We start from the raw sequence: 22,026 nt of genomic DNA, 5'->3' as shown, positions 1-22,026 counted from the left end.
CTGCTCTCCCGGGGGTGTCCTGTCCTGTCTAAAATGGTTATCTGTAAGGCTTGTCTGCTTGGGACGGCTCATTCTCCCCTATGGACGAGGGGTTCTCGGACCATAACGCATTGGTTCTTTTGACCGTGTTTCTTGCAATAGACGTGGTGTCTAGGCAGTATTAATAGTTGGGCCTAGATCCAGGAATGCATTCTGTCGGCCCCCCCTACCCAATTTCCAGTGCATGCTTTATTTAAACCAGGGGTAGTCAAAGTGCGGCCCTCCAGATGTCCATGGACTACAATTCCCATGAGCTCAAAACGGCAGGCAGACAGCTATCCAGAGAGATCTCGTAACATCTGAGGGTTGCCAACAGAAAACAACTCTGCTCCATCCTCTACTTTAGGGGTAGTCAAACTGTGGCCCTCCAGATGTCCATGGATTACAATTCCCATGAGCCCCTGCCAGCAAATGCGTTCGCTGGCAGGGGCTCATGGGAATTGTAGTCCATGGACATCTGGAGGGCCGCAGTTTGACTGCCCCCGATTTAAACCATTTGTACCCCAGAATTCTCTATCAAAATTAGCTTTTAGAGCATTAAAAAAAACAGCCCTAAAACATTTATATTTGATTGGTTTAACTCCAGAATACATGAAGCTGCCTTATATACTATCTGACCCCTCAGAGGGGAAGTGGCTGTCCAGGGTCTCAGGCTGAGGTCTTTCCCATCACCTTGGAATGGTACCACCTGAAACATCTCTCTCTCTCTCTCTCTCTCTCTCTCTCTCTCTCTCTCTCTCTCTCTCTCTCTCTCTCTCTCTCTCTCTCTCTCTCTCTCTCTCTCTGTCTGTCTGTCTGTCTGTCTGTCTGTCTGTCTGTCTGTCTGTCTGTCTGTCTGTCTGTCTATCTATCTATCTATTCAGATTTATTGAATTCTCTCCAGGTCAGGCTGAATTCTGGAGATTTTTTGGTGGGAAGGGGGGTCACTGTGGGTGCACAGGTAGTTGTGAGTTCCTGCCTTGTGCTGGCGGTTGGCCTAGATGACCCTGGAGGTCCCTTCCAACTGTGTGATTCTGTGATTCTATGCTTTTATTTTACTGATGATCCTGCCATTTAACCTTTCAAAGGAGGCTTCAGCCATGTTGCTTTGCAGAAGATCAGTTAGATTCAAGTTAGAAGCCAACCTTTCATGATACCCCGAAATTCTTGTTGGTCTTTAAGATTCTCCTGTACTCAAATCTAACTTCCTAAGGCAGCAAACACCCCCTTGCAGAAGTCTGCTTCCTTTTTGCTCTGCTTTTGCCACGCAGAGAACACTTGTATGCCCCTTGGATACAGCAAGCCTGTGTCCTGTAAATAAAGGCTTGGTTGCCGGTTAAAGGCTGTGTCTTCTCCTCCCCTTGTTCTGGCTTTATCTCCGTTGGCCCGGCTCTGTCCTCTTGGGCTCTCGCTCTGCGCCATGTACATTAATTGTGTGTTTAAGTTGTATACTGAACCAGTTTCCTTGGAAATAATGACAGTGACTCAGAGGCAATGTTATTTGACGGCTGCAGGATTAATAATGGGCAAGAGACAGGCTGGAACAGAGGCCGGGAGTCAGGGGGAGAACCAAAAAGTGTGCAGGGAGGGGGAGGAAATGAAAGGGAGTGGTTCTCTGCTAGGATCTTAGTCCTGTTGTGGCTCTCTCCACTGTACCATCTGTTCCCGTGCACATTTGTGGCCTTGGCCAGTTCCAGAATATTTATTTATTCACTCGATTAACAGCCCACCTTTCCCATTGAGATCCAAGGTGGATTACAGTGCAAAGCAATCCAGTCCCATAGCATGACAGGTCTAGGGCTGCTGGGCCTCCCACTCTTGTGGAAACTCAGTGGTCTTGCTTTGGTTTCCTGCAGTTCCTAGAGCCACCCTATATCACTTCTGGGTTGCCCTGTCTGATGCTCTTAACTCCTACATCACTTTGGGGCCAACAGGGTGCTTCACGTATGGCTTGACTGGCAGAAATTCATGCCCCAGAGGCAATGGGTCCAGGAAGCGTTTTATCTGTGGTGTCGAGAGCAGAGTGGTGCAGTGGTCCTCCCAACCTAGCCTATCTCGCAGGATCGTTGTGGCAATCAAAGTGGAGGAGGGGAGAATGCTGTAAACCAGTGGTCCCCAACCTTTTTTAGGCTGGGGACCGGCAGGGCATCGGGCCGCGCCCGCAGGGACCGCACCCGCGCGGGCCACGCCCACGCTTCGGGCCGCGCCCGCCGGCCGCGCCCGGCCGCGCCCGCCGGCCGCACCCGGCCGCGCCCGCCGGCCGCACCCGCGAGCCGCGCCCGGCCGCGCCCGCCGGCCGCACCCGCGAGCCGCGCCCGGCCGCACCCGCGGCCGCACCCGCGAGCCGCGCCCGGCCGCGCCCGCAGATCGGGCCGCACCCGTGGGCCGCGCCCGCGGATCGGGCCGAGCCGGCGCGGCCTGCACGGGCGCGGCCCGGCCCTGATTCCTTCTCCCCGCAATCCCACAGTAAGTAGCTTCCCGGGCCGCAAGCTTGCGGCCTGGGAAGTTTTTTACTGCGGGGGGGGGGGCGGGGAGAGGGAGCCGCGGCCCGGCGCCATGGCCTTCACGGCCCGGCACCGGGCCGCGGCCCGCAGGTTGGGGACCACTGCTGTAAACGGTTCTGGATTCCTATTGAACAGGGGTAGTCAAACTGCGGCCCTCCAGATGTCCATGGACTACAATTCCCAGGAGCCCCCTGCCAGCGAATGCTGGCAGGGGCTTCTGGGAATTGTAGTCCATGGACATCTGGAGGACCGCAGTTTGACTACCCCTGCTATTGAGGATAAAGGCAAGGAATAGTCCGTCTGTTAGTCTAGCACTGTGCCCCATCTCTGGATAATTTATATGCTGCTAGTTTGCTTTTTGCAGGGTCTTTCCCCTGCTCTTATGTTCCAGCTCAGCCTGCCCCCTTCCCGGTTAGTCTCCCAGCAAATACAGATCTGCTGAAAATGTTCATCTTTTTTGCTCTTTGCCTGGTATGTAAATAGATATTTTTTTGGCTTTGTGGTTGTTTTGCCGTTCATGTTGTACAGCCCACCACAGTTCCCTCAAATTTACTTTCTGGTGAGCTTGTGGGGCTTGGGATATAAAGGGCAATTTTTCCCCCATTTGTGAAAATATTCTTTGCCCAGGAAGTCCAGAAGAATAAACAAGTTGTGTAAGAAGTGATCATATGGGTTTGTTTTTAAACTAGACTGGATTAGGATGATTATGAAACAGCCCCCCTCCTACCCCAAATAGTACCCTAAAGCAGGGGTAGTCAACCTGTGGTCCTCCAGATGTTCATGGACTACAATTCCCATGAGCCCCTGCCAGCATTTGCTGGCAGGGGCTCATGGGAATTGTAGTCCATGAACATCTGGAGGACCACAGGTTGACTACCCCTGCCCTAAAGGAGTATTCTAAAGCTGTGATCCTCCACTTGCTTTCTGCAGGGAAATCTGAGATGAGGGATTGTGGGAGGCCGCCAGCATCACCTTAAAAGACACCACTCACCTTGCTAGAGGATTAAAATAACTTGCAGTTTCGCTGGGGATTCAGTAAGGAAGTCTTCAGGGGCCTGTTTTTCTCAAGGAACTGCTTTTCTTTAAAGATCCTTAATCTGTTTTATCCTTGCGATAACCCAGTGGAGTGGGCTAATGGAAAAAATACCTACCCCCTTTACATGGATCCTTCTTTTATGAACCCAGACATTTTAACCCTGGGTTATTATTTTTAACAAGGACAACTGGCAATGAAGTGCTGGTGAGAGTGTATTCATTCATTCATTCATTCATTCATTCATTCATTCATTCATTCATTCATTCATTCATTCATTCATTCATTCATTCATTCAATCGGCTCAGGGCAGTTTACATTAGAACTTTCATAGTACAATGCAATACACTAAACACCTTGGCTTAGGTAATATAATCACACCTTTAACAACAGGAATGTGTATCGAACAGCACAATATGTAATTTAATATTTAAGATTAAAATTGCAAATATGTGTTCACTGAGACATTCTGGCCAGATTTTGGTGGGAACATACATGCTCTCCGAAAAGTTACGGAATCTGATGTAGTGATGTCGTTATCAACTTCCACCGGAATTATTTAAAAAAATAACACAAATCGGAAAGAACAGATGACTTCAGTGGAAGTTCTTGTTAGGTACATTAAATATATTAGCTGTGCTGTGAAATCCTATGCCCAGGATGCTTTTAAGAATTCCCCTCTGCTATTTGCACATATAAAATGCTTTGCATAAAGCCACTGTAGTCGGCTCTGCCCGTTTTTGAAACGTACTTGGCAGGTACCAAGAAAGAAATTAGCGGGCACCATGGTCCCCACAGTGCTTGAAGGATACTAGGATCTCTTGGTAGGATACTTAAAGTTCAGCTGTTGCATCTTTTGCCCTCTTGCTTTTGGGTAAGCAAGTCTACCTTCCGGAAACCTGTGTCGGCACTCCTGGACGTTGGTCTACCCTCCATCCCGGTGAACTGAGGGCCAGAATTCATACAATTATTCTCAGCCAGCTGCATGGGGCCGTGGTGGAGATGGCGGCAGTGGTGGTTCTCTGGAGACTTAAAATAGCTGTTGACGCTGGCCTTCTATTGTCTGCTGCACGAGAACCCGAATTCCCCAAACAGGCCGCTCAGACAGGGTTGGCTGCCATTCCTGCTTGGACAGGATATTAAGTCATGTGTGAGTGAGGCTTCCAGCGGGCTTGTTTAGCTGCAACCCTGTTTGGCCTCTGTGTGCCCCCGCCCAGCGATCAGGAGCCAGCCTCTCTGGCTTGTCCTCACCTGTTTTGCCCACAGCTGGGGGAGATAGGAGCTGCGGGCTGCAGGTTTTATTTGCTGCTTTAGAGTTTATGATAACTTCTCTCAAGGACAGGCCAGGGTGTTCCGGCGGCTGCCCTCGGACGGAGCTGGTGGGTGGGGAAGTCTTGGGTTCAAGCAGCTGATAAGCCGTGAAAGCGGAGTGCGTTTCACCTGCAAGCAGGGGTGTGTCCCTGAGGCACAGGTAGAACATGACTGAAGGCACAGGTGTTTGTGGCACAGCTGGACAGCAGAGAGAAATGGGCGCTGTGCCAAGGCGAAACGAAAAGGAAACAAATGGGGGCTGTATAAAGTTGTTTTCGTTTTCGTCATCCTTCCAGCCTGGTTGTCCTCCCCCCCCCCCAGTTGGCAGACAGTAGAACAAGTGAAATAATGCAGGGCAGGGTCCCCAACAGGGTTGCCCCTTATTGGCTGGCATCCAGTGGGATGAGGTGTGGACATGGGGCGTGGCGTGGTGCAAACAGTGCAATGTCACCTCCAGCCAGCAGCAGGAGTGGTTTAAGGATTTGTGGGGCCCGAAGCACCAGTTTAAAGATTTGCAGGGCTCTAGCCGAGTCCAATGGTGGCGGGAGTAGCCAGAGGAGCCTCCCACAATGGAAAGAGTTGCCCCTCCAAGTGCTCTGAAGGAGGAAAAGAGGGGGGAGCAAAGAGGCTACGGCCCTGATCCATGGGGGGAGGCATCTTTTGAGGTCCCTGGTCAAAGCTCTAAGGCAGGGGTAGTCAAACTGCGGCCCTCCAGATGTCCATGGACTACAATTCCCATGAGCCCCTGCCAGCAAATGCTTGACCTCAACCAGGGCTAGAGCTTTCTCCATTCTGGCCCCTACCTGGTGGAACAAGCAAATGCTGGCAGGGGCTCATGGGAATTGTAGTCCATGGACATCTGGAGGGCCGCAGTTTGACTACCCCTGCTCTAAGGCGAAATGGGGAGTTATGTCCAAATCCTAGAGTGTTGCCAATGTAACATCACGGCTGGATTTTTGCTGGGAATGACATTGCACTGCTGGCCTTATGTCGGCTTTCCTGGGTTCCCCCTTCCTCTCTGAGTGGGGGCAGGCAAGAAAGAGGGAGGCGGAGAGGTCTCCCACCTCTGTGTGAGGCCTGGCCTTCCTGGGTCCAGATGTTGTGCGATCTGGGTGAGCCTGGCTTGAGGACGTCTCGGTGTCCGGCTTGCCCTTGGGGATGCACAGACAAGCATGTGGGGCGCATAATAGATTTTGCCAGGCTTTTATGCTGTTAACGTCCCGTGCCTCTTGAAACCCTTTCTTCTAATGAATTAGATTTTTTTTTTAAAGAGCAGAGTCTGTGTGCCATGTGTGGCCGATGTGTGGCTTGTGTGCCATGTGTGACTTGTGAGTTGTTGCGCTGTCCTTTTAAAACAAAACAGGCTTAAAAAGCTCGTTATGCTTCTAGCTTTATTTCCTGACACCTGGGAAATTCTAAGCAGCTCCAAGAGGCTGCCATCGGCCAATGTTCAAGGCCTGACATATCAAAAGCACCAACTGGGGCTGGGCGGGGTGGGGGGAGTTGAGTAATTTAAGTCTCTGCCATGCTCATTACTGAACAGCTTGCTTTGCTTTTGATCTAATTGCCAAAGTCAAAATTTTGTCTGCTCCGTTCAGATTTTTTTGCCAGTTCCAAGGGATGGAGAACACCAGAAGCTTATGAAAACCAGGGAATGCGTTGCCCTGGAGGAACAACCTGCACCCTCTTGCTTCAACTGGACATTTGATTTAAATCTAAATTGTTGCTCTTTAATTCCTGGATCTCCTCTACGATTTCATGAATGGGAACTGGAGCATTTGTTACGAGACAAGTATCTCGGCTTGCGTTAATCTATTTTGTTATATAAGAACCAACTCTTCTTCTTCTTCTTCTTCTTCTTCTCCTCCTCCTCCTCCTCCTCCTCCAGATATTTACATTCTTGTTTTCTCCACAGTGGGGGTGCAAAATGGCTTACACCATCATTCTCATCTTCTGCATTTCTCCTCGCAACAACTATCCTGTTAGATAGATTTGGGCCAAATTCCAGCAGAGGAGTAGGGATGTGAATGGGGGTCTCCTAGATTCTCTGGTTGGGAAATGCTTGCTTAATAGCAGCTGACTTATGGTGACCCTGTAAGGATTTCAAGGCAGTAAGGGAGCAGAGGTGTTTTGCCTTTGACCACCTCTGCAGAGCAACCCTGAACTGTTTTGGTGGTCTTTTATCTGTGTACTAACCAGGGCTGACCCAACTTCTGAGATCAGATGCGATCTGGCTAGCTACTAGCCTAACCCCCATGCAGACTTTCCCTCTCATATTACAGAGGTTGCTTTTCTGACGTTCTGTAAGGGGTGATATAATAGCTGTGTTAAATTAAGTGAAAGGTTGAAGAGGGGCCAACTTGTTACTGCAACTTTAGAGACAAGGACTGGGAGCCATGGGTTCAAATTGTGAATATGAATCAAATTGTAGTTGTGAATTTCCTGTAGTCTGCAGGGGGTTGGACTAGATGACCCTCGAGTTCACCTCTAACTCTATGATTCTGTGAAATTATGGGAAAGGGGGTTCCACTTAAATATTGGAATGCATTTCATAGAATCATAGAATCACAGGCCATCTAGTCCAAGAATCACAGGCCATCTAGTCCAACCCCCTGCTCAACGCAGGATTAGCCCTTTCCTGATGGCGAAAGCTGTTGTCTCGGAGGGTGGTGGACTTTCCTTCATTGGAAGTTTTTAGGAGGAGATTGGATGAGTACCTGTCAGGAATATGTGTCCTCTTCCAACTCTATGGTTCTATGCTTCCAGTTTTAATCCCCAAGAAGGTGGGGGGCTGGACTGGATGGTCCTTTGTGGTCTCTTCCTGCTTTTCTGATTCTGAATTCTGACTGCTGTGCTGTTCATGAGCACTGAACCAGTTAGTTTTGCACAGATTTTAAAAGTAGCCCTAGCCAAAGAATTTCGTTCTTTAAAATGATTACCCTCTTCCATCAAATTTCAGGAATTGACCAAGATGGGCTTCCGTTATTTTCTGAAGTTTCATTTTTATCTGTATTTGGGTACATGTGCCACAGAATGTGACAACTTGGGACCAAAGAAGTTGCTTAGCATTTTATTAAATAAAATATATATGGGCAGTGCTGCTCTAATTCCATTGCCCCAACTGGTTTTATGTGCCGAGGTCTGAAATTTTATTTTTTTTTCTCCTCTTTGGGTGGTTTCTACACTGTTGGAAAAGGACTTCCATGCTTCCCACTTACCAGAGAATACTTGGAAGTTTTCGAGCCTGTCTGCTTGGTAGGGGAAAGAAAAGAATCCCTTTACACGAGAAAAGTCAATTAAAAGAGAGAGGGCGAGGGTTGATTCATGCAGAATGAGGTAATGGGCAGAACAGCAGTTTCCAGTAATTAGTGAATAGCCTGTGCCGTGACATCACTGCAGCCATGAGACACGCGCGGGAAAGGCATAGAGAGAACTTGAAACGCCAACCTGATTATTAAAGGAGCTCGGTTTGGGAATTGCAAAACAATGCCCAGGCTGGAAGGACGCAAACTCCCACCTCTGAAATTGTCCCTGGAGTTCATTTTCTGGGCCTGGTGATGGTCACGCATTGCTTGGTCCTGCAAAGCAAAATATATGTAGCTGCAAAAAATTGGCTTAAGTCTGGCTACTGGGATTTTAAATAAATCTATGGCCCAAAGATTTTGCCTGGACTTGGTACCCCACCCAAAATTGTATCTCCACTGTGGAATCTTGCCCAACTGGAGTCAAGGCTTATTGCTTCTCGGGGCTTCTAAACGGATCTCCCTGTTTTTTTGGAGGCTGGGGATTCATCTTGAACTTTGTCCTGAGTGCTACTGGACTGGTTTTTTTGTCTCGAGCAATGGAGCATTCGGAAGGAACACAATAAGACTTTTCAGGGCTTTTCAAGTGCTCTCCGAATCTAGCATGAGATCAGAGGGACCATTATGTCTATCTCTTGCAGATAGCTTTATTTATTCATTATATTTCTATACCACCCTCCCCTGAGGCTCAGAGTGGTTTACACAAAACATTTCATAACATCCTAACCTCAGACACAATGATAACAGCGGATACCAGAACTGAAGACAAGAATGACTACATTTCACAATAACAACATTAACTTCTATTGCTGTGTATTGTTGTTTATTGTTGTGTTGTTGGGGGGTATGTTGTATTTTATCGTATTGTATTGTACTCTTTTGTTCTTTTACTGTAAACTGTCTCGAGCTGGACTGGTTACGGGAGTGGTGGGGATAAATCTAAATAAATACAAATTAATAAACATGATCCGTAGGATAGATGATGGATGGATGGATGGATGGATGGATGGATGGATGGATGGATGGATGGATGGATGGATGGATGGATGGATGGATGGATGGATGGATGGGTGGGTGGTTGGATGGTTGGATGGTTGGATGGTTTGATGGTTTGATGGGTGGATGGATGCTGAGGGTAATTGAGACCCTGACATTTCACTCCATCTGTCTCCTCTCAGTCATGTAGGCAACCTTACAGCATCTTCTTCTTTGAAGCTAAGTGAACGGCTATGTAGAATTATCTCCCCTGTCTCCAGACCAGAGACATACATTCCAAGCTACCATTCCAAATCACATTACATTCTACTATTCATTATGTTACATTACAATCAACTATTCAAATCTATCTATTAAAAATAAAATAAAATGGTCATAGGGCTCTTCTGGAGTGTTGTTAAGAATGCAAATGTAAAGACTGAATGAGGTTAGCATATGTAGTGAGATAAGAAACCAATATTCCCATTAGGTCCCGGGGGTTCCATTGTTTTGAGCTTTGTAATAACCTGCAACTCGGCAATTACCCTTTCCAGTCTGTTCTTGAAGTTGCCTTGTAATAAAAGTACTACTTTGAAGTTACCTCTTGAATGTCATGAAAAGTGGTTCTGCTGCTTCAGAGCAACACGATGATCCACCTGAGCCATTCACTGGGTGAAATAGAAAAGAGGATACGAATTCAAAATCCTCTGTCAGTCTTGATTTCTAAATGTATGAATGCAGCTACCTCAATGCAAAGAAGTCTCGATATCAGGAAAACATTTTTTAACAGAGTAGTTCAGCAGTGGAATCGGCTGCCTAAGAGATCGTGAGCTTCCCTCACTTGCGGTCTACAAGCAGCGGCTGGTTTAAGTGGTCATGGTTATAGAACAAAGGTGTTACAGATCTGTGCAAATACACCCCCTCAATTGCTTCCCTGTCTATTCTTGTTTTCGCAGGCCACGATTGCTGTGAGACCGTGAAAGTCTCCCTGTGTGCTGCCAAACAAGGCTTCCCTGTTCTGGTGGTGGCCGAAGGCAGCTTCCAGTTTGTTCAGGATGAAGCCTACGATGCTGCTCAGTTCTTAGCCACCTGTGCGGGCAACCAGCAAGCACTGAACTTCACAAGGTTCCTGGACCGGTCCAGGCCCCCCGCTGGAGATGTAGAATTCCTCGACAAGAAGGTGGCGTTGGCTTTCCGTCACCTGAAGCTGCCGACGGGATGGAATGTCCTGGGGGCAGATCATAAGCTAAATGGTAAGAATCATAGAATCATAGAGTTGGAAGGGGCCATACAGGCCATCTAGTCCAGCCCCCTGCTCAACGCAAGATTTGGTTGCTAGGCCAGTGTCTATTGATCATTGTTGTTGTTAGGTGCGAAGTCGTGTCCGACCCATCGCGACCCCATGGACAATGATCCTCCAGGCCTTCCTGTCCTCTACCATTCCCCGGAGTCCATTTAAGTTTGCACTGACTGCTTCAGGGACTCCATCCATCCACCTCATTCTCTGTCGTTCCCTTCTTCTTTTGCCCTCAATCGCTCCCAGCATTTGGCTTTTCTCCAGGGAGTCCTTCCTTCTCCTGAGGTGGCCAAAGTATTTGAGTTTCATCTTCAGGATCTGGCCTTCTAAGGAGCAGTCAGGGATGATCTCCTCTAGGACTGACCGGTTTGTTCACCTTGCAGTCCAAGGGACTCGCAAGAGTCTTCTCCAGCACCAGAGTTCAAAAGCCTCAATTCTTTGACGCTCGGCCTTCCTTATGGTCCAACTTTCACAGCCATACATTGCAACACCATAGCCTTGACTAGACGCACTTTTGTTGGCAGGGTGATGTCTCTGCTTTTTAGGATGCTGTCTAGATTTGCCATAGCTTTCCTCCCCAGGAGCAAGCGTCTTTTAATTTCTTTGCTGATCATAGTAGATGCTATTTAGCCTCATGTTTTATGGAGAGGGTAGCTTAATCAGTCTGGTGTAGCGGTAGAAAAGAGTGTGAATCCAGTAGCACCTTAAAGACTTACAAAATTGGGGGAAGGGTAAGAGATTTTGTATGTCACCTTGTTACAAAATGTGTTAGTCTTTAAGGGGCTACTGGACTCTCCCTCTTTTCTATTGCTGCAGACATCTTGGATCAGTCTTGTACATTAACCTTAAAAACTAGTAATATGTTTTACCATAACCTTTTGTGAACGAGCACTGTCATGCTCAGGGACTTGGATGCCCTCGTTCACGATTGGTGTCAGCAAGACTCACCCTTTATGGATATTGGTGTGTTCTACTTATTGTTTCTCCCGCTGCTTCTTCACGGATGTAGATCTGATTGTATGTTTACCCTGTCCTTTCCACCTCTGTACTTTGAACAGCGTGCAGTTCTCTTTGATGGGCTGTTGCTTATAGCTGACCTCTTTTTGTAAGCTGTTCCACCGTTTCTGTTGCTTATACCTTTAAGTTTGACGATTTCTTCCGTGGATGTCCACTCAGTGCATCTGCTGAAACGGGCTCTGACTGTTCAAAACTGAGGCTGGGAAGCCTTAAAGGTTCTCCTACGCTTCTTAGTTACGCTTCTTAGATGAACTTCCTACTGGTGTTGGAGTTTTTTGAAACCTTCCGTTGCTCTTAGTTATTTTCCATGGGATTAATGTGGCCTTATAGTTGTGTTTGTGTGGGACATTTCAAGACACTTTTAAAGATTTTGGATCGAATAAATTTGCTTTTTTTGGGCACTGCAAAAGTCTTAACCCAGATGAATATTTTGAGCTTCTGGCTCACAGGCTGTTGGGTAACACACACACACCACCCCCCACCATGTATTCCTTCTGTAAACAAGGAAATTGGGAAGCATCTTTTTTACTGAGTGGTCACAATACTGTGTGCATTTGGCAGTTTTGCGAACTGTGCTCTCATTGTCTGGCTTGTGCAAACTTTGTGGCTCCCAGAAAACTCCCAGTTGCTCCATCTGCCCAAGATGCACATGTGTCATGGGACCTCTGTGATCTGCAGAGCAGTGGTCCCCAACCTGCGGGCCGCGGCCCGGCGCCGGGCCGCAAAGGCCATGGCGCCGGGCCGCGGCTCCCTCTCCCCGCCCCCCCCCCCCGCAATAAAAAACTTCCCAGGCCGCAAGCTTGCGGCCCGGGAAGCTACTTACTGCGGGAGGGCGGGGAGAGGGAATCAGGGCCAGGCCGCGCCCGCGCGGCCCGCAGGTGCGGCCCGATCCACGGGTGCGGCCTGCGGGCGCGGCCGAGCGCGGCCGGGCGCGGCTCGCGGGCGCGGCCCGATCCGCGGGTGCGGCCCGCGGGCGCGGCCCGATTCGCGGGTGCGGCCCGTGGGCGCGGCCGGGCGCGGCCTGATCCGCGGGCGCGGCCGGGCGCGGCTCGTGGGCGTGGCCCGCGCGGTCCCTGTGGGCGCGGCCCGATGCCCTGCCGGTCCCCAGCCTAATAAAGGTTGGGGACCACTGCTGCAGAGGACTCTGGCATATGTCCTAGGGCAGTGGTCCCCAACCCACGGGCCGCGGCCCGGTGCCGGGCTGCGAAGGCCTTGGCGCCGGGCCGCAGCTCCCTCTTCCCGCCCCCCCCCCCCCGAAGTGAGAAGCTCGCCAGGCCGCAAGCAAATCAGCCGCCGAAGCAGCCGATTAGCTCGCGGCCTGGCAAGCTTCTTGTTTTGGGAGGGGGGTGAAGAGAAGCTTGCCGAGCCGCAAGCTAATTGGCCGCTTTGGCGGCCAATTTGCTGGCAGCCCGGAGGGGCCGGGAGAGGGAGCCGCAGCCGCCGACATGGCGGCGGCGCAAACGCGCGTGCGCAGCAGTCCGTGCATGCGCATTTGCGCTGGGGCTGCCGTGCGTGTGCAGGGCCCCGGGCCGCCCTCTCCCCTCACTCTGGAGCAGTGGTCCGTGGCAGCCAGAAGGTTGCGGACCACTGTCCTAGGGCAAACGGTGGCTCTCCAGATGTCCATGGACTACAATTACCATGATCTCCTGGGGCTCTTGGTAATTGTAGTCCATAGTCATCTGGAAGGCCACAATTTGGCCACCCCTGCTCTAGGGGAACATATTCAGTTCAGGTGAGGCACAGCCAGGCTTCTGGGGTCAATTATATGTACCCAGCCATCTGCAAGCAGAAATCTTCCCACATTCTACTTCATTCTTGCGGCCCCTTCCAGCTCCCAGAAAGGTTATTCCTGGGGTTGTAAAAGGCAATGCAGTGTGTCATCTGCTTGGGCTGGAGTAAGGAGGGATGGGGGATTAATAATTATTTTCTCAGCAGAGCTACCTTTGCAGAAGTAGGAGGAACAATTTCACCTCCTTGTTCCTCACTACAGCCCCCAACCAACATGGTCTTTCCTCCATGCAGGTCCTCCTTTAGTAGTATAGTATATTGTCTCCAAGAAAGGTAATTAGATCTTCATTAGCCGAAAGTGGACAAATGGTTTAATCTCTGACTCCTTTAGTTACAAATTACCATAGAAGTAATTATAGTAGTGCAGGAGGAATATCTTTCCCCCTGCAAGAAAGGACACAACTGATCATGGAAGAAATTTGCTTGTAATGACCCCCTTCTGTCTTCAGTGATCCTAGTCCTGCCTGCTTCTTGGAATCATTCCATTCTCTGTATCTTCCCTGATTACTGATGTTCAAATTAACATTACTGATGGTGTTGGAGAAGGCTTCCGCAGGTTCTGTGGACAGCAAAAGTCACAAACAAGGAAATCCTACAGCGCGTGAAGTCTGATCTATCACTGGTAGGGAAAATCACGAAACTCCGGCTCGCTTACTTAGACCGTATCATGCGATCCGACTCAATTGTGCTAGGATTAGTCAGCGGTAAAAGGAAACCAGGCTGACAAAGAACGGGGTGGTTAGACACGATCAAGGTGGACGCTGGCCAGAACACTGGCGGTGCGGAATTGGGGTTCATGACGACAGCTGAGCCATGGGATCGCCAAGAGTTGGCCTCGACTGAATGGTCAACAACAACAACCATGTTCAAATAATGTTCAAACAGATAAAAAAAATGTGATTCGAAATGTTCCCAGTTGTGACTCAGGCTTCTTTTTCACTGATAAGCATGTATTTGGGCCACACTATAGCCAGAAAAATCACATGCCTATTTACTTTAGATATTTATAGCTCAATTTCTCACAATAGGGACCTAAAGTGGCTTACAACGTAACTCTCCGCTCTTCCATTTTCTTCTCACAATTGTCATCCTGCGAGGGAGAGTGACTAGCTCAGGTCTTCCTGGTGCCCCATAACAGAGTGGGGATTTGAACCTGGGTCACCCAGATCCTAGTCCTAGACTTTAATCTCTTTTTTGCGGGGGGTTTTATGGGTATTGTTGTTTTATCATTTTACTGTAAACCGCCGCGAGTCTTTGAGAGCAGCGGTATATAAATTAAATAATAAATAAAATTGCACGCACAACTCTTAAAACATTATCAGGGCACAGTCCTTACAAGAGGTTGACTGTCGCGGCCCTGGGAGTGCAGTCCAAGGATTCCCTCAGAACCAACACACAGGAGACCCGGCCACTGGGCTGAAACGGAAGTCAGTCCTCATTGAAGGAAAGTAGGAGGCATCCCAAAGGGGAGCGTAGGAGGACAATCCTGTTGAAGACAATATTTCCCAGGAAGACCAGAGTGATTATTTATTTATTGTATTTATATACCACCTACCCCGGGTGGCTTACATGAAACAAGAAACAGTACAGGTAACTCCATTTGTAACTCCATAACGAGATGATAACAACAATAACATTAAAGAACGGTGGATACTGCAAAGAGCATCAGCTCAACTCATACTGAGGCCCAGTGGCTTGGGGGCCAGTGGGAAGCGATGGTTTAGGTTGACCTCAACCAAATGCCTGGCAGAGGAGCTCCCTTGTGCAGGCCCTGCAGAACTGTTCAAGTTCCGTCAGGGTCCTGATCACCTCTGGGAGCTTGTTCCATCAGGTGAGGGCCAAAATCAAGGTCTACCTTCGTACCCCATGCCTCCCCAATCACCATAATTTGGGCCAGAGTATTATTCCATCTATTAGATCGGTAACAGTGTAAAAAACAAGAGACGGTGTGTCTGAGCAACATGCAGGCATTGAAGCCGTGCAGAGGTTGTGTTTGCATTCTAGCCAGGAACACAGAGATAAGGCATTGGCATAACAGAAATCATCCCTAGCTGAAATCAAATGCACTTCAGAGGGCCAGAGAATAGCCAGAGACACTCGGAAGGGAGGGCCACCATCCAGGAGTACAACTCAAGCCCGGGAGAAAACAACCCAATTGGCCAGGCATGGCACATGACACTGATGAAGACTGCTAACTGTTGAGATGCAGGCCTTGGGAAGGATGACTCACTCCCTTGGAGTCTGCAGTCCTTGGGAAGTGGCCAAAGGACACATGGAGTAAGGGCCAAGTTAACATCAAGGGCCAGGCGTTAAGCTTGATGGCTTTGGAAAAGCTTCAGGAGGTGATTGGCTCTTAACTTATCAAGAAAATGAAGAAAATGGCCAGGATTATGTTGGAATGTACCACAGAGGCGGAGAAAGGACTGTAGAAAAGGATCTGTTATGGCTCCTGAGATTTAGAAAGGATTTCAGAAGTTAATCTGGAATTGAATGTCACCAGGAAGCAGATTCTTTCCCTGCAGAGTTCTTGCAATCCTGTAATCTAAAGCAGTGGTAGTCAACCTGTGGTCCTCCAGATGTCCATGGTGTTTGCTGGCAGGGGCTCATGGGAATTGTAGTCCATGAACATCTGGAGGACCACAGGTTGACTACCCCTGAAAGGGCCCACATGCATGTGGAAAGGTGTCCTTCCTGGTTTCAGTGGGTAAAATAAACCCAGGTCTGCTGATAGAGCATGAGGCATGATATGGCAGAGAAGAATGGCGATCTAGCAGCTTGCATTTTTCAAGCAAGGCTCTCCTTTCTCCCTCCCATGGGGATCTGCAGTACGTTTCCAGTATTCAAATGCTGAATGCAAGAAACAGGCCCGTTGATGAATGGGCTTCATTTGATTTCAGCTAGGGATGATTTTGGAATGTGATGCTGAATCCACAAAGTGAAACATAGGCTCATAGAGTTGGAAGGGGCCAGACAGGCCATTTAGTCCAACCTAAAGCATCAATATTCTGAGAGCTAAAGGGTCTTCACTGCCAGGGTGCCACAGAAATCTAGCAGTAGGGTTGCCATGCTACAGCTGGCAATCCCCAGGATAAATGGGGTGTGTGGCTCAGTGCACTGACATTGCTTTTGTTAAAAACAGGAAGTGACATCTTTGGACACTCCGGCATTTACAAAAACTGAGATCGTTTTACCATAGAGATGTTGGTAGATGCTAGAGCATCCACTATGTCAATTTTTTTGGTTTTGTTTTTGTTTTTAAATACTAGAAATGGTGTGCATTGACACACATACTCCACCTCTCCTCCCCCCAAAAAGAAAAGAGAACTGGTATGTCAGGAGGTTCCCCATTATAGCAGGAGGCCTGGCTTCCCTGGCCATCAGCCAGCCTCCAAAATCTAACAGACTTTTGGAAAGAGCCAATGCTGCCGGGCACTTTGATCTGTGTCCAGCTTTCTGGCCATTTCTGCTTTTACACTTTGTCAGTTCAGAATTTTAAAGCTCTCTCGCCAATAAAATCATTATTTATGGGCACTATTTATTTATTTTTGATATTATCATATTATTATCCCCCCCCCCCCCCGGCAAAGATGTCTTTACGTGGAAATCTGCTTGGTTCCATAAACTACTCCCACCCTCAACATGCTATCAGAAATAGCTACAGTCCAGACTTGGGGTCAGGATCTAGGTGTGAAGTTCATAGAATCATAGAATCATAGAGTTGGAAGGGACCTCATGGGTCATCTAGTCCAACCCCCCCATGTAGGCTTTTGAGCATTGATTAGCTAGCTTCCAGGGTGTGTGTTTGAGGATCTCCCAGAATTCCAGCTGATCTCCAAGTGACAGAGACCAAACCTGGATCTTGCAACCCTCCATAAAGAACAAGAGTGACAGGTATACTTTCTGAGGCTGAACTACCATGTGCTGGTTATGCATTCTTATTTTCTGGCAGGGGTCGTCTTGGTTCTTGGCTTTTGACACACCAGGTGTGTGACCAAGGAAGTTCCTAGCTATCATATTGGCCTCGACCTGAGGTTCTTACCTTTTTTCTTCCCAGAGAACGTTCCCCGGGAGACGTTGATGCATTTCGCAGTGAGGCTGGGCCTTCTGCATTTGACGTGGTTCCTCTTGCAGCAGCCTGGCGGGAGAGGAGCTGTCAGTGTCCCCAACAGCGAAGGAGTCACCCCTGTCAGCCTGGCCTTGGAGAGGGGCTACCACAAGCTACATCAGCTGCTGACACAGTAAGGATGGGCTGGGTATACGGATGGGGCTGTTCACGCCTGAATTCACTCTGACCTTTGGCTTTAGCTGCAGTTAAGGGTGATTCTGCATTGAACCTAACCTGAGCTTCTTAAGGGGAGATGCTGAGGACTGAACCTGGAGCCTTCCGCATGCCAAACATGGAGGGTCCGCTGAGCCACAGCCTGTTGCTAAAGGAAGCTGCTTTCTAAAGACCACCATCAAAGCCAGCATGGTGTATAGTGGTTATAGCAGGGAATAGGGAGAACAGTAGGGTATAAATGAAAATAAGCAATAATAAATTCAGAATTGATCTATTTCTGTATTTATTTGCATATTTCTATATCACCACTATAAAAAAAGTCTCACGGCCGTTTACAACAATCCAATACAACCATAACCCCCCCTAAAAACACCCCTTAATACATTAGTCAGATGGCGGTGGATAAGAGTCCCAGCCTCTCACCCCCCCCCACCCCCCGTTCAGCCCATGGGTCAAAAGCTCACTCTCACTGGGAGTGAGGGTCCTGATCTAACCACACATGGAGGGATCCTCCAGGGGCAACACCAAGACCCCTCCCTGGCCTCAGCCATATGCCTGGCGGAAGAGCTCTGTCTTGCAGGCCCTGTGGAAAGCAGGCAACTCCGGCAGGGCCAGGCCCCGTGGCCAGGACAGCAGCCCAGCTGATATGGATCGGATGTCAGGAGCTGGTCCACGCAGCCCTTTCAATTAACTTTCCCAGAAACACATGATGCAAGACTGGGCTGTAGCTGGCCAAGTCCCGTGGATCCAGTGATGTCTTTTCATTAGGGGATGAACCACGGCCCCCTTCAACACCTCTGGGAACCGCCCCAGAGACAGGGGGAGGGAGACAGGGCTGCAGCCCAGCCATAAGTAAGCCCCTGGGAGCATCCCTTACCTCCCAGGCAAGCAACACGCTTCCTTCGCCTCTCTCTCTGTTGTGCCGGAAAATTAGCCTGCCAAATACTGTCTCCGTAAGCTGCTTACACTGCTTAGTTTAAGTGCTTGTAATCTCTTTGCATCTAATCTTGACCCTAGCAGCTTTAGGGAAATGCTCTGGGATAAATGGGTCCGTAAGGAATACTTTCTCCCCCACTTTATCTCCCCCCCCCCGCCCCCCTGTCTCCATATTCAAGAGCTATAGATCAGCTCACGGCAGGGCAAGTTCCAGCCGTGTGTTGTGTGAGAGACAGAACATGGCTGCCAAGCTCATCCAGTAAACAAAAGAGGAAAATTTCGATTCCATTAGACCCGTGGTGGTCTGGCAGTGGGATGGATTCTCTGGCTGTCAGCCACTGTCAGTATTGCCTGGTCTTCAGCATGTTCTTCTCTACAAGTGTGTGTTTGTGTGTGTGTGTGTGTGTGTGTGTGTGTGAAGCCACAAAACGCCCTGCATGCGGAAATCTAGCAGGTCACGATGCCACGCCAAGCCATTTCCCTTACATGCTGTTTTTCTGCTTGCATGTTTTGTTTTCTCACTTCTTACCCCATGGGGAAAAAACCACACCCACCCACCCTGCAGTCGCTTCAAGATTTCCAAAAACCGTACATTCTTTCTCCCCGCCCCTGGCCTGGTTCCAACCCCGCATGCATTTATAAACATTTCAGAGAAGGCACTTGTGAGACGTGAGCCCAGAGAGTTGAAACACACTTCAGACCTGTGATTCCCTCCCCCCTCTTCTTTCAGAGAAGGAGCCAGTGAGCCGGATTCTTGGAGCACCTTATCTCACACAGTGCATTCTGGGGAGTACTCCGTGAAGTACCACCGGGGCCTGAACGTTTACACCCTGACAGCCGAAGCAAAAGGTGGACCTGAGTCTGGCATGGAGAGCAACATTACCTGTCTCCAGAACTTTATCCAGAGCTGCCAACACACGGTGAGGGAAGAGGTTGTCTCCATGTGCCGTTTGCCTGTGATTGTTTGTTTCTCCCAACACACCTTGACTTTTTTTTTTTTTGCAGCAGGGTGGGTTTGAGACTAGAGGCCGTGAAGGATGTGGTGAGCCCAGTGAACACTTAGAACGTGGACTCTGCGGTTGGACCCAGGGTGGGATATGTTGGTGGACCAAGAGGGGGCAAGCCCAGTCTTGAATCTCAGTGGCGTCATTAATGTCAATGGGAATTTTCCTGTCCTCTTTGACACCTACGGAGGGGGAGGGTTGAGTTAGAGGCTCTAAACTTTTGGTGTAGCTCCAGGAACCTCTTCTCTAAAGACACCTCCCCCCCCCCAAGTTTCAAGAAGATTGGACCAGGGAGAGCTCCGAAATGATTCGGTCAGCCCCGAATCCAAAACAGCTGTTTCGGATGAGTTTTAAACAGTCTGAAATGGGGTCCCTCCTGACCCTGAAACAGCCTGAATTTTTTTTGGGGGGGGGTACACATGCATAGTGCAGGGGGTTGGACTAGATGACCCCGGAGGGACCTTCCAACTATGAATCAATGATTCTGTTGATTTGGGTTGCTTGAGGGGCCCTATAAAAATACTCCAAAAGCAGAGAGGACCTGTATATGTGGAGGTGGAAAATTGGAGACCATCAGGCATGTCCTTTTCAGATTTTGACTTTATGTGGACATTCAAAATAAAATCATCAACCCCCCCTTCTTTGTCCCAGACTCCCGGTGACCCTGAGGAAGGGAAAATTGAGAGCCTCCTTCCTGGGTCACCAAACAAATATCCAAATGCTGTGTCATGGCATGCAAAGTACGACAAAACTGTGTTTACTGGAAGTTTGCCATAGGTAATTGTGACACGTCTTTATAGTTTTATAATGTTTTAAGTGTTTTTATTGTTGGACAATTTTCGTACATTGCCATGATTAGCTGGATTATGGTTTTGTAAGTCGTGTGGATTTTGAAGCTGGTTTGGAGCCATATTTCAATAAATCTAATCTATCTATTGACCCTCAGTCCATCAAGGTTCATATTGTCAGACTGGTGGTAGCTCTCCGAAGTCTTGGACAGAGGGCTTTCCCAGTCGTTTCAGCTGGAGATGGCGGGGATTGAACCGGGGACCTTCTGCATGCCAAGCAGCTGCTCTACCACTGAGCCCCAGGCCCTCCTCCAGACATTTAAATTCACCCCCATCCTTAGGGTGGAATCGGATGTCGCTCTAGTGAGGACGTATGGATGCAGATAGACAATCTATCTACATTGCCCTCGTAGACCACTTGTGTTTGTGCGTGAATGGGATTAAAATATGGGTGACTAGAAACTGGAAGATCAGCAGATCAGCTTGTGCTTTGGTGTGCCCCCCCCCCTTCAGCATCCCTCACCCTTGCCCTCAAAGTGGCTCCTATTTCAGCAGGTGCTTGGGTCCCACTTCCTAAAGCAGCGTCAGAGATATCGATGGGTGTGCATTTAATTATTTCAATCCATTTGCAAAAATCGCTTGGCACTCCAACCGGCTGTCAGTTGTTGGTAAAACATGGTCTCTCTCTCTCTCTTTCTCTCTCTCTGCAGCCCTTGTTATTGATAGCACAAACCCCGAACGGGTACAGCGAAAGTGCTCTGTTCAGATGACCCTCACTGGAGGCCTGGTTTGCTTCACATCTAATCAGATTTGAATGTGGACCCTGGCCTTGCAATTACTTTAATTTCAGTTCATATAGGGTCAGTGAAGAGGCTGTCGGCTTCCTCTGGAAGGGGGCCTGTTCTTTGGAGCCTCTGGCTGCCAAGAGTCTTCACCGAAAGGGTGGAGAGAGGTCCATTCTCTCTCTCTCTCTCTCTCTCTCTCTCTCTCTCTGCTGTTGTCTCCCCCCCTCCCCATTTCTGAAACACTTGCTTGTTCCAGAACAAGTGTCCCTTCTGTCTGCGTCTGCTTTCCCTGCTGGCTGGGAGCCAGCCCAAGTCTCTCTCTGTCTCTGTGCTCTTTGCTGCTCCGTTATCAGGCAGCTGGGGCTCCATTGGAATGGGCCCACTTGTGCAAGTATTTGAGGAAAGACACAACTCATCCCTGAAAAGAAGCCAGGACAGATTTTCAAAGTCATAGAATCATAGACATGGAAGAGACCTCCGGGGTCATCTAGTCCAACCCCCTGCACTATGCAGGACACTCACATCCCTGTCGCTCATCCACTGTAACCTGCCACCCCCTTGAACCTCCACAGAATCAGCCTCTCTGTCAGATGGCTATCTAGCCTCTGCTTAAAAATCTCCAAAGATGGAGAACCCACCACCTCCTGAGGAAGCCTGTTCCACTGAGAAGCCGCTCTTACTGTCAGGAACTTCTTCCAGATGTTAGAGTCAGTGGTCTCTGTGGGAGCATGCCAAGTGTACCTCAAACACAGGATGGAGGAGCTGAATGTAAATTCAGCATCCTGAGAATCATGGAATCATAGAATTATCAGAGTTGGAAGGGAACTCCACGGCCATCTAGTCCACCCCCCCCTGCAGAATGCAGGAAATTCACAACTACTTGCCCAATTCCCCTGGGGAATGCTGCAAGCAAGGTGCTAAGGGACCTGCCCTCTTCTGCAAGGTGCTAAGGGACCTGCCCTCTTCTGATAGCCCTCCGTAGGTGCTGA

General features: G+C 49.1%; 1 protein-coding gene across 1 annotated transcript in view; it reads left to right on the top strand.

Moving 5' to 3' along the window:
• LOC143827682 (A-kinase anchor protein 13-like) overlaps positions 1 to 19,380 on the top strand; it is an 85,010-nt gene extending 65,630 nt beyond the window's left edge. The window contains exons 5-7 of the mRNA XM_077317451.1: positions 10,100 to 10,396; positions 17,302 to 17,483; positions 19,191 to 19,380. Coding sequence (XP_077173566.1) covers positions 10,100 to 10,396; positions 17,302 to 17,483; positions 19,191 to 19,205 — 494 coding nt within the window. The 3' untranslated portion in view covers positions 19,206 to 19,380. The remainder of the gene's footprint in view (positions 1 to 10,099; positions 10,397 to 17,301; positions 17,484 to 19,190) is intronic.
• Positions 19,381 to 22,026: the final 2,646 nt, after the last annotated feature.

This window comes from Paroedura picta, chromosome 18 (genome assembly GCF_049243985.1).
Source record: "Paroedura picta isolate Pp20150507F chromosome 18, Ppicta_v3.0, whole genome shotgun sequence".
NCBI lineage: Eukaryota > Metazoa > Chordata > Lepidosauria > Squamata > Gekkonidae > Paroedura > Paroedura picta.
Note: the sequence above shows the minus strand (reverse complement) of the source record. Positions and strands in the feature narration are given on the sequence as shown.